At 41.9% G+C, this 16,928-nt stretch overlaps 1 protein-coding gene across 1 annotated transcript in view; it reads right to left on the reverse strand.

Annotated features, from left to right (window-relative positions):
* Positions 1-16,928, reverse strand: part of MFAP3L (microfibril associated protein 3 like) — a 41,816-nt gene that overhangs the window by 14,948 nt on the left and 9,940 nt on the right. The window contains exon 2 of the mRNA XM_084884382.1: positions 2,642-3,070. Coding sequence (XP_084740508.1) covers positions 2,642-2,939 — 298 coding nt within the window. The 5' untranslated portion in view covers positions 2,940-3,070. The remainder of the gene's footprint in view (positions 1-2,641; positions 3,071-16,928) is intronic.

Here is a 16,928-nt window from a genome sequence, read left to right on the forward strand (position 1 = left end):
TCTCTCCAATTATCTGGCTGTTCATTTGAGGACTGATAATACCTCACCGTCATGCTTATTGTAAAGATTAGAAATAGCACAGGGAACTTGATATGGGGGCTTCATCATTGGTAGTGGCTGTTAATGAAAATTACATTCATTTTGTGAGTTTGGCTTTTACAGTAGTCTACTGTATCTAGGCAACGTTCCAGGATATTAGCATCATTTTTCATTCTCTATTCAATCACCTCTTTGTTGAGTTGTAGCATTTCATAAACTTCTCTAGCCTATCAGCATGAAAATTAAAATCTATGTCAGTGATATAATAGAGGCATTTTTCTCCATTTGAAGACTACGGGTTCTCTAATAGGTCATTCTAGGACTAAAATTCTGATATTTTATAATGAAGAGGGCCATTTCTATTCTTTCCTATGTTCCACTTGGTTGTTAGGTACAGTGTTTTCTATTGCCCCATATTACTTATGTTCTGAAATTACTATAATTATGCATTGTAATTCCAAAGGCTGAACATCAAGTACTTGTTTTATGAGTTCTTTAAAAAAAATCTACAGTGAATCTTCCATCTGAGAAATCAAAAATAGCAGGCTGATTTATCAGCAAGGCTGCTGGTTACAAACATGATGACGCTAATAAGTTCTGATCTAGCAGTTAGTTCTTTGTGCCAAAGGCTCTCCACTGGTTGCCACGGCCCAGGGGTCACTGACAGGCTGCTACTGTAGACCACCTGTGCACCCATAAAACAAAAGAACACAGAGCCAAATGTAACTTCCATCTCGTTCCACTTCCCAACACACAGATGACGAAGGCAGGGTACAGAGTCAGCTTGCCAAGATGAATTAAACAGCAATAAAGACCTTTTCAATTAAGGCATCATATGATCTCTTGGAAGCAGGAAGGTGCTACCTCGGGACAGCACTCAATTTGTCGCAACTGAAATTCAGGCCTCAGGACTGGGCTGTTTCCACCATTTTCTTTCTCTCTAAGACTTAGAGGTGTCAGTGCCTCAGTCTCAACTCTCTAATACCCAGGGACAACCTTTACTCCAAGGTCCACAGGAAAGGTAGATTCAGGTTGGAGTCCTTGCTCCCCTCAATTCAGTCACCTTGAAGTGCCTCAGCCCTGCAGAAAGATCTGATGTACAATATTATAGGGACCTGAGTGTGTATATGTTAACATGGTTACTGTCCTTCTTCACAAGTGTGATGTCACTTCCTTTTGCCTTGTAGTCTGGGGGGAAGGAACTATGGGAATGATAACCAAATGTGGGTAGGGTCAGGGGAGAGGAGTTATCTCATCTTTCCACTGTCATTAGTGAAGGTTCTAGTCATAGCCACTTACTGACAATTGGACCTTGGGAAATTTTAAGTAAAAGAGGAATTTGGATTACATTGTCCTAAGGTCCTTTCGAATTTAAAAAATTCTGTGGTCCTTTAATTTTACTCTTCCAGGTTGAACATGCAAACATATACATGATACCAAATATATAACACTTTATTATTTATGCTGTGCATCTTTGAATAGCTGACCCAAAGCAATGGAAGTTAGAGTACAACCATGTTAAGCTTTGAGCCACCTTCACCATTAGGAGCAGGGCTGTGAAGCAGGAGTATGCAATTGCAAGAAAACTCTATTCACTCAGCTCCTAATAAGACATGAAGCATTAGCCTCTATTCTTTTTTCAGAGCAATTAAGATAAAATGAGGGAAAGAGATTAAAAATGTAGGTTTCCTTGGAGCAGAAACTCTTATGGGGATTGTTGATTGGTTAAAGTGCCCTGGGAAGGAAAGGACAACATGAAGGAAAGAAAGGAATAAGCTGTGACTTCAGAACAATGGTCTTTTACTCCCAGGTCCCGAACCCCCTACTTGATCTCAAAGAAAATGCTTAGGAAAGAACACTAACTCCCTCAGGTCAATGGATCAGGCTTGGGTGTTCAATTCCCACACCTAACACAAGAAATGTCTGAATTTCCAATGACCCAATCAATCCTTTCTCTGGCTGGAATTTTCCCTGAAGTAGGCTCAGTGCTTAGGTAGGTGATTCACCCTTTTTGGTCAGAAACTCATTTATTAAAAACCAAGTGTTCTCCTATTAGGACATGTTATTCCTTGCCATTGCATTCTTCCTCCCTCTTGGCCTCAACCGCAAGAAACAGTCTAGAAACTTCAGCCAGGTCCCCAAGAGCCCAGGCTGATCTCCAGTTGGTGGCTGTGAACTTGCACAGAGACTTCCTTCAAGAAGTGTGGTCTTCAAATACACAGTCCACGGATTAAACTAACATTTAATGATAAACAACTGCCATGAAACAAAATAAAACTCCCTTATAAATGGAATATATACTTATGGGAAAATCTTTTTTACATTCGTCCCTATAGTATTTTATACTCATTAAATTACAAAATGCCAAGAGGCCTTTTAAAAGGCTTTAATGTTTATCCTTTGTTTTCTGAGTCAGAGAGTGAAAAAAAAAATGAATTCATTACTGCTTTGAATCCTTAAGGCTATTAATTTCACTCTTGTCTCAGAAAGAAGACAAAATGAGGTATTTAAATGACCCAAATAATAACAACTCACATTCAAGGTGCTGGCTCCATAGTCTATATTTATACTTTATGACATTTGACCCAACTTTAAAGCCTACCTCCTTCTCTCTCCTGCTCATCCTCTTCTTCTTTCAGCAGCTTGCCAACGGAATTATACCACTTGAATTGTGGATCAGGGATGCCATTAACACTACAATTAATCAAGGCACTATTCCCTTCCTTGACTATGATATGGTCAGTTCTGGCAATGATTACGGGCATAAAGCCCAAGACCATGTCAGTGCCATTTAAAGTGCTGTTAGTCATACTCTTTGCAGTCGCTAAAGTGGATACTAGGATTAAAAAGGGCACAGAAGGTAGAAAGCACACAGGCAGATGGCTCTTCAATCGATCCATCTTCTTTGCTTGCTCTGTAAGGCAACAGAGATGGTTTGCCAGTGGAATCTTTTATCAGACAGCACGTTGTTCACAGCAGGCCATGGGACAAACCTGACTTGGGTCCATAAAGTTGGATCTTGATTAAGAACCTGTTAAAACAAACAAACCACACACACATAAATATTAGCATTTGTAGTTTAAAAATATTATTTATAAAATGTCAGAAACCCAGCTCAAATACCTACAAAATGTTTAAACAATACACAAATTCAGTGTTCCAAATAGTAAATTGCATTTTCCCCAGGAATCCTAACAAATAATTAGTATTTTTACTACTGAAATATGTAGCAATGAATAGGAACAAATACATATTTCTTACAAATATATCACATTACTTCAGAAAGTTAAAAGACTGATTCAGGCTTCTTTCGTTTAGCATGACAATGTCTCTTTCCACCCCATCACCTGTCTTCATTGTGGATGAACTGACTGTTCACTTGGGTGGTTCCTTAACCAGTTTTCTTCCAGTGAACATGACTGCCTGTCTGTGTCAGTGGTCACAGCCCTGCCAACACAGGGAAGGGCTCCACCAGAATCAGTCTGGCATTCTCCTAAGTCTCCATTATGGCTTCCAGGATGCGCCTTCCCTTTCATGCAGTTGCCCCTGTTCTTTGAGCTTTAAGGCATCTGACTCTCTGTTTTATGTTTTTGTTATCTATCAACTCATGATCACTCACTGAATTCCCTAGTTTCTTCATCTGCCTCCCAGAGACTGGTGAAAATTAGTATGTAGACAGTGACATGATGGGTGGCAGTACTTCCATGACCAAAAGTCTAACTTTCTCCTACATCTCTATCCTCCGTTTGACCACTAATCATTCAGCCCACACTCTAGAACTTTCATCTGTCCAAATTCTAAATTCTGAAGTTCCAAGTAATTCTGAAGTTTTAAGTAACTATTTTGAACTGCACCCTACCATTCCTCCAGATCTCTTATTCCTCTTACTGGACTTTCTAGCCCTCCCTCTCTTTTTTTTTTCCTCTCAGTCTCTATCTTCCTTCCTCCCCCCTTTCATGTTCCAATTCTGTCTCAGTCTAGACCTGTTCCTATAGACCACAATCCCCAACATCTTCACCCTCTGTTCTCTGTTGCCATGACTCTGCCAGCATATACTGGAGATAATCATACAACCACGTTATTACCAAATTAAGGAACTATTTCCAACCCCAGCCAGGTTTCTGGTGACATCTGGCAATCTGTTATCAGGGCTTCATAGGTTCAGTAGCTGCTTTTCACAATGCTATGGATATCTTCAGCTTTCAAATCAAGCATCATAGCCCAGTTCTGTTCTCAAAAGGCACCTTTCTCATACTAATATTTGTAGGCACGAATTCCCACTTTTTTTAAAAAAAAAAATCCTGCATTTTGCCCTAAATTCCTCCCCTTAGAATTACTTTAAATACCCAATTCTGTATTTTGCCTGCATTTCACTGAAACAGCTCTTGCTGAAGTCACCAGTCACTCCTCATTGCTAAGTTTTCAATCTTTCTCTTGCCAAATCTCTGTGGTGATCACCACTATTAATTCCCCCCCACCCCCCCAAACTCTCTCTAGGCTGCTGCACTCTACTCCCCCTGCCTGATCTTACTATTCTGTACCAGTTCCTCTCTTCCTCATCCTTGAAAGTTAGTTAACCCCCAGAGTTTCATCACTGGCTCTCTTTTCCTTTTACTCACAGCTCTTCCTAAGGTTCCATTCTTTTGCCTTTATTACTACCTCCAATCTGACAGTTTTCAAATCCATGTTTTCAGACCTGACTTTTTTCTAGGTTTCAGACTGGTATTACTAACTGCCCAAAAGACATCTCTGCCAGAATGTTCTGACGGTAACTCAAAATTAACATTCCCAAACAAATTCATCTCATCTGCTGAACATGTTACATTGTCTGGTTCCTTATTTCAGCTTAGGGCAGCACCATCCACACAAGCATGAATGGATATTAGTCCTGAATTCAACTGTTGTTCTTAATACCCATAGAACATAAGTAATTATAAGCTGTTGATCCCAGCTCTTAAATGTTGCTTGTATTGTTCCATTCTTTCAATCTCCTCTGAGAGAGCCTTAGTTCAGGCCTCCCTATCTTCTTACCAGAAATGGTGTGGTAGCCTTCTACAGGATCTGCCTTCAATCTCTCCCCAACTCCAAATTCAGTCCCTATAACCATTCTACAGCACAAATTATATGGTGCCATTTCTTTACTTAGCAACCTTCAATGTCTCTGAACTGTCTGCATTATAGAATCTGAATTCCTTACCCTTTTTATTCACTCAAAAATTATTATTGAAAGCTCACTATTAGGCAGACAGTATTTTAGTCCTATAGATAGAAGAGTAGAGAAGACAGACCTTTTCTATTATGTGGAGATTATATTCTCAAGGTGGGGAGGGGGGTAGGGGAGCAAAAAATAAATAAATGCCATGTAAGTAAAATTTCAACTAATGATGCTTTGAAAACACACCATATGCACTTGAGTGATGAGTTAGGCAATCTGGGAAACTGCACCGAGGAGGTAGCCACTGAGCTGGGGTGCTTTAGGAATCAGCCACACCTAGATCCAGGAGAAGAGCATTCCAGGAAGAAGGAACATCAAAAGCAAACAGGTGACAAGATGGGTCTTAGAAATAGACAAGCTTAGGCCACCTAGGGGTTTGCAGGACAAAGTGAAGAGTTTGGATTTTATCTAAATTCATTGTCATTTTCCAATGAATATGACTCCAAAAAATGTGATTTATTTTTGAAAATCAACTTTACTGTGGTATAACTTATAAACAATAAATATATACCCATTTTGGGTATGTATTTTAATGGGTTTTGACAAATTTATACACCAATGTAACTACTATAATAAACAAGATGGAGGACGTTTCAATAACTACCAACAGTTATCCTTTGTCCCTTCCCAGTTGTAGTTTTTACACTGATCCATTTTAATTATTATTATTATTTTAATATAAATATATTTTTTTTATTGATTTCAAAGAGAGGAAGGAAGAAAGAATTAGAAACATCAATGAGAGAGAACCATTGGTTGGCTGCTTCTTGCATGCTCCCTAGTGGGGATCAAGCATGAAACTGGGGCATGTGCCCTGACCAGGAATTGAACTGTGACCTCCTGGTTCATGGGTTGATGCTCAACCTGAGCCACACCAGCCAGACTATTCCAGTTATTTTTGTGTATGGAATGAGGTATGGATTGAGGTTTATTCCCTCTCCCACCCTCTAATGGACATCCAGTTGTTTCAGCTCTGTTTGTAAACAGACTTTCTTTCTTTCTTTTTTTGGTTAATCTCCACCCAAGGATATTTTCCCATTGATTTTTTAGAGCAAGTGGAAGAGAGAGGGAAAGTCAGAGAGAAATATCAACGTCAGAGAAAAACATGGATTGGTTGCCTCCTGCATGCGCTCTAACCAGGGCCTGGGCTCAGGAAGAGCCTGCAATTGAGGTATGTACCCTTGATCAGAATTGAACCTGGGACCTTTTGGTCTGCAGAACAACGCTCTATCCACTGAGCCAAACCGGCTTGGGCAAAAAGACTATCCTTTCTACAATGGATTATTTTGCCTTCTTGTAAAAAAAGAATATATTTATAAATTCTTTATTCTGTTTCACTAATATTTACGTCTATTCTTATGCCAATATCGCACTGACCATACTATTTGCCTCATTGATTTTGGTATCTGCAGTGTCTGAAGTTGTCCTTGACACTTGCAGTGCTCAGTGAACTGCTGAATGAATGGGTCTCTCTCCAAAGGCAGAAACTATTTTTCCAATCCCGTAGACAATAAAAGTGAGGAGAGGTACTAGGGGTGAGGGTGATAAATTAGCTTCAGACCATAGATTAGTTCACTGGGAAAGAGGAGAGTTCTTAGCGCTCTAGGTGTCCACACTCCCGCCTGCTTAGGGTGCCTTCCTGCCCCAGGAAGGCCAGCTCATTACTCCACCCACAGGAATCGCGTGGCTGAGGGAGATAGCACAGGCTCGGGGCATGCCAGATACCCTTGCTATGACTGTGTAAATGTTTTCCTTTATTTGGCCAAATGCGGGGTTTCCTTTGAACAGGGAGGTTGTAAATGTGAACTATTCGATACAGAATGGTTGTGAAGAGCATGACCTCAGGTTTTAGATAGACTGGGCCAGGATCCTGGATCTAGCCACCTTAATAGGCTGTGTTTTTCTGGCCAAGTCCTTACCAAATCCAGGGCAATTATAATGATTCATGGCCATAAAGCATTTACATACTGCTTGGCTTGATAAACAGGAATTATCAACATAATGTATGCAGCATCCTTTACTGAAATCATGCTTCTCAAGTTGATTTTCATTTTATCCTTCAGATTGTATCACTTAAAAGACAGACCTTCTGTTTGGTTTTGTTTAAGACATTATTGATTGTCATCCTACCACTAGAAATAATTAGAAGTGATTTTCAGCACTGGGTCCTTGTGCAGGACTCAAGTGTGAAAATATATGAGTTGTCCCATTAGGCAGACACTGCAGTGAGCATTTTATGGGTACAGCTGGGGTCACTCATCTGGGACTCTCCAATGCATAGGTCAGAATTTAGATGCCCAACTAAATTCCCTTGGGAGGGAATGAGAGACAGGACAAAGTGGAGGATAGAATCTAATAAATGTGCAGTAAGTATACTGCAGCATTTCGCCCGCCCCCCCAATTAAAGAGAATGCATCCCATGGAAAGATCAAACTGATTAAAATGCATAACTCAAGAGCTGTTTTCAAACAAAGGCCAGCCACATTGGGTTATACGTTCAAACACATTGTGCTGGCAAGAAGAAAGAGAAGGGGATACTGCTTGTTGTTCTAGTTTATTTTAATAACGTCGTAGGAGTTTTGGGCTAGAAACAGTAACCCTTTCTGAAGCTGCATCTAGTTCCCTCAGAGACCTTGAGATGTACAGAGAAAGACTGTCACTGGAATGCAAGAATTTCGGTTAGCAAACTCACTCCTCCCTCTCCCCATTCTCTCTCCTCCTTTTTCATTTTGAAAAGTTACTAAGATAACAGAAAACATAATGCATAATTTATAGGTTGTTTGTATCAGAGCATGTTCACCTCTCTGTGAACATTTATTTTTGAAAATCAAGCATTAAATTAACACTAATACATTAATTATTTTTGGTAAGACTCCACTATTCCAACACGCTGTACTCCTTCAGTTCATATGTATATTTTAAAATATTTTAAAATATTTATTAGTGCTGGGCACACGGCCACGGGTTTAGAGGTGGGTGGCTTGGGAGTCTTACAAAGCTCAGTCACATAGGCTATGGCCACAGCCCAGCATCCTTTCCCAACTCCACCTTCCCCTTCTCACGAATCCCACAGCTCAGCGGTCTTCTAATCTGCCCATGGCGCTTGCTGCTTATACCAAACTTCGGACACTCTTTCCTGGCACCGGAGCTTGCACTAGTCTCAGTTTTGTCTTGAGGAAATGTCTTCAATGACAAGAATAGCTCCTCGATTTAGAATTTCCCCAATACTGGGAGGCTACAGGAATGCTTGTGCACTTGCCTTAAGAAGCCACACTTATGTGGAATCTGACGGCAATTGTTTACGACATCATGTCACTTTGGACATTGGGGAAATAGCCTATAAATGTACTTTGTTCAGCTTGTCAGATTTTACAGACCGAATTAAGGAAAGTTCAGTTAATCACACTATACAGCACTGTGAAAGACATGTCAGTCACTGAAGAATGAACCTCAAGGACTATAATCCAGCAGCTCGAAATGCAGTCCTTCAAAATACAAGAACAAAGGCCACTAGTTCCAAAACCAGGATATCAATGGACAAATTGTTAAGCTTTGTTGTGTTTGGAAAAACTTTCACAGAATATTTCTCTAATAATTAAAATCAAAGAAAAAATATCAAATGTATTTTATCTAAAAATGTTTAACAATATGCTTTGTTGAATCTTATTTTTTGTTTGTTTCTTTACCTGTATTAAACATTGACCAGGTATTTCTGGAGTTTGGAGGAAAGGGGTCCCTTGTTTAAGGGTGTTTTGAACTAAATGAATACACATTATTGTATTTTCTTGTCAGTTTCCATGCTGGCATTTCCCCATCAACTATGATGAATAATTTTATAGTTACACAACTCGATTTTCTCACAACATCTATGGAGAGTTTCCACTCTTCCCACTTGTGCATAAATGATGCCACAACCACAAGGCTGCCTTTTAGTTTCAGACAGTGGTCTGCAAGCTCATTAGTCAACAGAACCAAATATCAACAGTACAATTGAAATTTCTTTTGAGCCAAATTTTTAAAACTTACACTTCTTCTAACACCACTTCTTCAAAATAGACTCGCCCAGGCCGTGGTATTTTGTGGAAGAGTCACACTCAAGGGGCCAAAGAGCCGCATGTGGCTGGCCGTGGTTTGCAGACCACGGGGTTTAAGACATTCTCACGGTGTTTCTACTCCTGAAACAAGGAGGGGAAATCCTAACTTCTTGTGAAATGGAGAGAGGCACTGAAATACTCACTATGTCATAAATGCTAACTTCTCAAAATTGATAGCTGCCTTAGTTATGGATATATTTCTCCAACTTCCTTTCCCACATATCATAATTTATGAAAACTGTATACATTAGTCTTTTTAAAAAACGATTTTCTTTGGCAGTTTTTAAGAAAACAGTATCAACAAAATTGTTACTAGTCCATTATTTCTCCCCTAACTTCTTTCAAGGTCAGTATATACTGAGTTTTAAAGATGTTTGAATATGGTCTATGGGGAACCCAAAATCAAAGGCCAAGAAATTTATAAGAGAAGAATGTTCCTATACCAATTACTGCAGTCTAGAACCAAATCATTTAAGTGCTAAATCAGCTAAGTTTTATCTCAGTGTCCAAAGTCATTTTATAGAAAGAGATTCGTACTGTCCATTTTCTTCCTTATCCATGTTCAAGAATCTTTTTGTGTAGAGATTCTTTTTCTTTTTCAAATCCTTACCCGAGAATATTTTCCCATTGATTTTTAGAGAAAGAGGGAGAGAGGGAGGGAGAGAGGGAATATCGATGTGAGAAAGACACACTGATTGGCTGCCTCCCACACATGCCCTGAAGGGGGCCCTGCAGATCAAAGTTTTGACCCAGGTGCATGCCCTTGACTGGGAATGGAACCCATGACCCTTTGGTGTACAGGCTGACACTAGACACTTAGGCATACCGGCCAGGGTTATGCAGAGATTCTTGATACTTCTAATCACACAAAGGTAATTCCTGAGCTAGATGGCCAATGTGATTATTACACAAAAGTATGGAAGAGCATAGTTTTTACTTTTAGGAGCATCTAGACAAATCAGTTCAATCCAAATCAACACACATTAAAAAAAAAAATTTTATTGAATTCAGAGAAGAAGGGAGAGGGAGAGATAGAAACATCAGTGATGGGAGAGAATCATCGATGGTCTGCCTCCTGCACTCCTCCCACTGTAAATCAAGTCCACAACTCTGGCATGTGCCCTGACTGGGAATCGAATCATAACCTCCTGGTTCATAGGTCAATGCTCAACCACCGAGCCACACTGGTCAGGCCAAATCAATACACATTAACTAAGAAATTTCCCTGTGTCAGGTACAATGTCAGGGGTATGGAAAACAAAGGTAAGACATAGTCCAATACTTACCATCCAAGAATCTGAGAGGGGGAGAGAAAAGTAAAATAACAATCATAACACAGTGTGATGACGGCCCCATCAAGGGGGTGCCAAGACCCATTGTGGTATAGATAAGAAGACCCAAGTGGCCTGGGGCCCAGGAAGAACTTCCTAGAAGACGTGACTATTTAGTTTAATCTTCAAGGAGTTCACCAAGTACAACACAGAAGGGAAGCTGACTCAAAAAGAGGAAAAGCATATTCCAAGAAATGGTGATTAGCGAGAATCTGGCATAATTGGGAACTGCATGTAATTAGGCACTGCGTGTAGTGTGCAGAAGAAGGGAGAGGAAGAGACAGGAAAGGAAGCTGGTCTAGATAAGGAAGGAATGGTATGAAATACCAAGGATGGGGCGCACCCACAGGTCTTGAAAGGGGGCAGTGACTTGGCCAGTTTTGTGTTTAGAAAGGTCACCTTGTTCTTGTGTGGCTGGTGAGGTAGACATGGGTAGGAGCCTACAACAATATCCAGGAAGGAAAGGGAAGGCAGAGAGGGCTGAACTAAAAGCAGCTGGAAGGAAGATGTAGGCAGATCCTAATGAGGAACAGTAATTAGAATGTATAAGATTCAATGACTGGCTGACTGCAGAGCAGGTTAAGGTGACACCAGACTTTCCGAGTGGTGGGGCCTATGGCTATACAGCCAGCTCTCTGCAGAAAGGAGTGCCTGTGTGTCTACAACCAGTGCTTGGCACTGTAAGTGAAATGCACATACTAGTCAGTACACGAATTAGCAATTTCACCTAACAACTCTTTGGGCAGCACCGCACAGGCGCTGCTGCACTGGGAGGAGGGCCTGCCAGCTGCCGGTGGCCAGGCAGAGACCATGGTGGCTCCCGCCTGGTCCACTTGCCTCTCTCTACGGAACATCTGACGGACAGAATCGTGATAAGCAGCAGCAGCTCCTCTTAAATTTATGAACTGTCATCAATGGAGAGCTACGTGGCAGGCAGCATATCGTGGGAGGAATTAGAACTTGTCTTAGGAAAGTAGTCACTCCCTAGGCGGAACAAGAGACCAAGGGAAGGTGACCTCATAGCATTCTCGGTACACCCTTTCCTTTGTTTAACTGTGGGATACTAGGACATATATACCCCGTCTTGCTGGACTGTTGTGAATGACCACCAGAGGAGCTCTTTAAACTCACTGAATAATTTAGAAAGAGCTAGAAAAAAGGTCTCATTCTCTTCTATTGACTACACTAACGTTAAAGCATATGCAGAATTTTATGCTGCTATTTTTTTTTTAATACACAAATGGCACATACTTTTCAAAAAACTGATCTGTTTTAAGACACTTTTTAAAACCTAAAAATGAACTATTGGCACAGATACCATCTTTCTGGTACTTAATTTTTGATGGTGCAAAGTATTAAGAAACCATTTCTGGATCTTTATTATATTTTTCCCCATGTGGTATGCTTTTCTGATTAAAAGTAAGAATGATATAAACTAAAGTTCTCAGAAATAAAATGATCATAAAAGAAGAGGAAAGATGATATTAAAGTCTTTCCTTTACAAATGATATGATTATCATTAAGTAAGATAAAATGGGTCTACTATAGATATTTGTTTATAAAACTAGAATTTGTGGTATGAAAAAACTTTGATTTTTTTCCCCATAGGTTTTTCTTTATACAAATTAGAAAGGGAGGCCTAGCCCTGGCCGGTGTGCCAAAGTACTTAAAGTGTTGCCCTGAGCACCGAAGGGTCTCAAGTTCAATTACCTGAGTTGCAGGTTTGATCCTCAGCCCCAGCCAGGGCATGCGTGAGAGGCAACCAATCATGTCTCTTCCCCTGGCTGCCGGCACTGGCTTCCCTCTGGCACCCGGGACCCAGGCTTCCCTCAGGCCCGGCTTCATCTGGAAGGGTGTCTGGTCTAATTAGCATATATGCTTTTAATATTATAGAAGATGTATATAGGGAGATTAATATGTTCATGTATAGTCCAATTTCTATTACGTGCTAACCTCCAGCACTACTTCCACCAAGTTTCAGTTGCTTTAATTTCATCGCAAGCCCATCTCCCAAGATCTTGATGTATCTAATACATAAGCACCTAAACCCATAGTGAAGCCGGGCAGAAGCTGGGGGATCCCTGGAAGCCTGTACATCTCAGTGAGTCAGAACTCCCCTCTGGCTGGGAGGATGACGGAGCGTCCCACACATCAGGGAGCTATTTTATTAAAGCGTCTGCCCTTCGCTGCAGGTCCAGGTAGGCCAGCACTGCCTGGATGGAGGAGGCAACCCCCCCCTCCCCCCTCCCCCCTCCCCCAGGGCAGCCTGCAGAATAAATACACAGGCTTATAAATCAGAGAGCAATATTCTTAGCATGCGTTCCTAAACATGATTCATGGCCTGACACAGCTGTGAGTTTACATTTTCTTGCAGATTCTGGCACTGCACACCCTTAAGCCTTGATAGTGAAAGTGCTTTTCTCAAACCCTCCTCCCCGGTCTCCCCCCATTTGATTATACACAGATGGCTTCCCACTGGCCAAACACAGAGCACTTGTCTGGACCTCAGAGGACAGTTCTTAAGGAAAACTCTTAAAAAGGTTGGTTATTGTTTGGTGGGACTGCCCGTGATAAAGCTATGGAACTCATTAAGGGTGTGAAGGATAGATAGTATTAAGTACCTAACGAAGACAGAGAGTAGCAATAGGAATACAGCCAGTGTTCCAAGTGACAGCCGCTGTGAGGAGGAAGTTGTGACAGGTCTCCCTGTGGCCAAGGAGCTGAGATCAGAATTAGGGTGGAATTAAGTTCCTGATATATAACATGGGATGGACCCTAAGGTAAGAACAAGAACAGAAGTTTGGGTGTGAGGGTGTGAAGAGAGGACCAGTTTAGCCTTTTAGGATTAAGACCCACAGGCTGGGAGTGATCTCTCAGCTCCTTTCCTCAGTTTTGCCACTTTACTAGTAAATGACCCTTGACAGTTAGCTGATCCTCGGAGCCACAGACCCTTCTCTTTCTTAGGCCTCTTCCAAATCTACCATTCTTACAAATTCTACCAAATCTTACAAATCTACAGCCAGGGATGCGACTGCAGCTGGCAAAGAAAAGAAATGGCGAGGTGAGGAGAGAAGAGGGAAAGAGCAAGGGGGTTGTTCATATTCAGATAAAGATGTCACTACAAAGACTTCAACCAGGGTGAAGTACTGTGATTGCCAAGCCAAATGTGACTTGATGGATGGCCCAGGAGCCAGCTTGTATACCATACAGTACAAGGGAACTTGTTCTCCATAGAAAAAGCAGCCTCTTGTGTTTCCAAGAGGCTGAAAACAGACCCATGCTTCCAAAGCCTTTGGACCCTCTGCTCCTACCCGCAACTGTAACCTCCAGCTGTCCTCAGCACACTGCAGAGGTGAATCAGCTCAGATCCCTTTAGGGCAGCGTTTTTCAACCGCTGTTTCGCGGCACACTAGTGTGCCGCGAGATGTTGCCTGGTGTGCCGTAGGTGCAGACAAGACAAGAATTTTATAATTTTTCACAATTTTGTTTACTGAATATTTCATAATAAAGTAATTATAAAATACTTTCTTTGTGTTTATTTGATTCCTATTCAAGAGAATTACTTTATATATAGTCAATATAGGCACAGAATTAAATTTTTTAACATTTTCTAATGGTGGTGTGCCTCGTGATTTTTTTCATGAAACAAGTGTGCCTTTGCCCAAAAAAGGTTGAAAAACACTGCTTTAGGGCTTCAGGTAGGCAGGCTGGGCCAGCTGCTAGGCTGCCACGCACAGATGGATGTTCCCCATGGCTACTGATGCAGGCCTCTCCCTTCAACCCCACTCTTGGGGCAGCTCAGTACAGGACTGAGCCTTGCCTGTCTTACCTTGCTACCTGGAGATGATCACCCTAGCATCTGTGGCCACGCCACTTACCCAACCTTTCCTCTTCAGACCAAGGACCACAGGATCTTTGCTATACCACAGAGGGGCTGATGATTATCACAACCTTCATCTGGGGCCTTGAAATTTCATTTCACTTGATAATTCCCTACAGAGGGGTCTTGTGTCTACTCTTGCAACTTAAAGTATAATTTTTATCATGAAAATTCCCTTATGACAAAATTTGATTGGTGCTCAAGTAATTGTTGGTTGTGCTAGGCAAGAGCATGAATGACTTATTTTTTTTTGAATGATTAGTAACAATGTGTGCATGGTGAATGCCTCAAAGAAAATTAAAAGAAAACACTAACACAATCTACATTTGCAACGGTTCCTCACTCAAGGGTAAAAGCTAGAGAAGGCCCTTCCACGGCCTCTAGGATATTTGGTGCCTGGCTGCCTCACAGTATTCATTTCTCACTTCCCGCCAGCCCCACTGGGTTCTGCTAATCTTAGAATATGCCTCATACACTGGAACCCTTGCACTTGCTATTCCTTCATTTGGAAGCAGTGCCCTGGGTACTTACAAGACTCATTCCCATACTTTCTTTCTGACTCCTAGGGTCCCAGCTCAAATGTCACCTCCTCAGCAGGCCTTCCCTAATCATCTTATATAGAACTAGAGGCCCAGTGCACTTAATTCCCGCACGGGAGGGGGTGTCCCTCAGCCCAGCCTGCATTCTCTCCAATATGGGACCCCTTGAAGAATGTTGGACATTCCTCTCACAATCCAGGACTGCTGGCTCCCAACTGCCCTTCCCTGCAGGCATGGTCCCTCCCAACTGCTCTCCACTGCAGGCCTGGTCCCCCTCCTCAAATGCCCTCTACTGCAGGCCTGGTCCCCCTCCAACTGCTCTCCCCTGAAAGGCTGCCACCCCCCCCCCCCCCAACTGCCTTCCCCTGCAAGCCTGGTCCCTCCCAACTGCCTTCCACTACAGGCCTGGGTCCCCTCCCCAATTGCCCTCCCTTGCTGGCTTGGTCTCCCCCAACTGCCCTCCTCTGCTAGCCTGGTCACCCCCAACTGCCCTCCTCTGCTGGCCTGATCGCCCACAATTGCCTTCCTCTGCTGGCCTGGTCACCCCTAACTTCCCACAACTGCCCTCCCCTGCTGGCCATCTGTGGTGGCCATCTTTGACCACATGGGAGCAGCCTGTGTAGGTTCTGAATGAACAGCCCTAAGATGTGTCCCTCTGTTAGGCAGATTATTCTGAGCTAGAAACAGTCCAGGTCCAGCAGGATTAGGAAGACCCTCTGGCCTTCCCCTTACAGCCTAAAAGAATTTAAGATAGAATACCTGCTACAGGAAGGCAAGATCTTCAAAGATAACTGATCTAGGAGTGTTAGGGAGGAACCCAGCAAAGCTATTTCATTAAAGTCCGCCCAGGGTCTTTGATTCAAGAGGGTGTAACATATTTGTTTACTAAACATTAACTCTTCATCTCCCTGAGACCTACTTAATTCCCTTTAAAGCCCTAGGCCTCCCTTCTCCCTCCTTAATCTAGAATAGCATCTATACCTCAGATTGCCCCACCTTCCTAGGAATTTTCTTGTTTGTGCGAATTCCCTGTGAGCACTTTGAAAATTTGATTTTCTCCTGCCAATCTGCCTTACGTCATTTTAATGATTCAACCAGCCAGAAGAACTAACATGGAAGAAACGGGGAAAGTTTCCCCATCCTCCAAAATATACATTCTTCCACTCTTGAAATGAAAAGCAACTGCCTACTTAATTTAGATTTCAAAATGTTAAAACCAATCTGCATTCCTTGTCTCTTTGGCTCTATGATTAGGGCCATTCAGAGCCACAGTTCAGATCTGGATCACCCAGGATTTGTTCTTTTAATAAAGTTTCATCTACTTGAAAAAAATATGCTCTATAACTGGAGAGGGTAGTTTAAAAAGCTTTAGTGGGTTTTTGTTTTGTTTTTTAGTTTACTTTCTCTACCAGCCCATTATCACAAAATGGAATTGCATAATGAGCATTTCTCCGAATCACTCCTGCCAAGTATTTTTAACAGACATTCACTAAGAACTGGATCCTCTTGAAAAACAGACCAAAAGAGGCTCTTTAAAGTTTTACTCGATTTAATTCTTACTATGAGCTGTTTGGCCGCTTGAATGTGGCTCTTCCATAAAATACCATGGCCTGGGTGAGTCTATTTTGAAGAAGTGGTGTTAGAAGAAGTTTAAGTTTAAAAACTTTGGCTCTCAAAAGAAATTTCAATTGTACTGTTGTTATTTGGCTCTGTAGACTAATGAGTATGCCGACTACTGCACTAGACGCTGTCCCTTAAGTTCCCCCTAGCACTTCTGGTTTTCATAACATCACAGCAGAAGTCATGCCCTATGGGTCTTACCACTGCACC

The sequence above is a fragment of the Pipistrellus hanaki genome (assembly GCF_964339955.1).
Source record: "Pipistrellus hanaki genome assembly, chromosome: 5".
NCBI classification, from domain to species: Eukaryota; Metazoa; Chordata; class Mammalia; order Chiroptera; family Vespertilionidae; genus Pipistrellus; species Pipistrellus hanaki.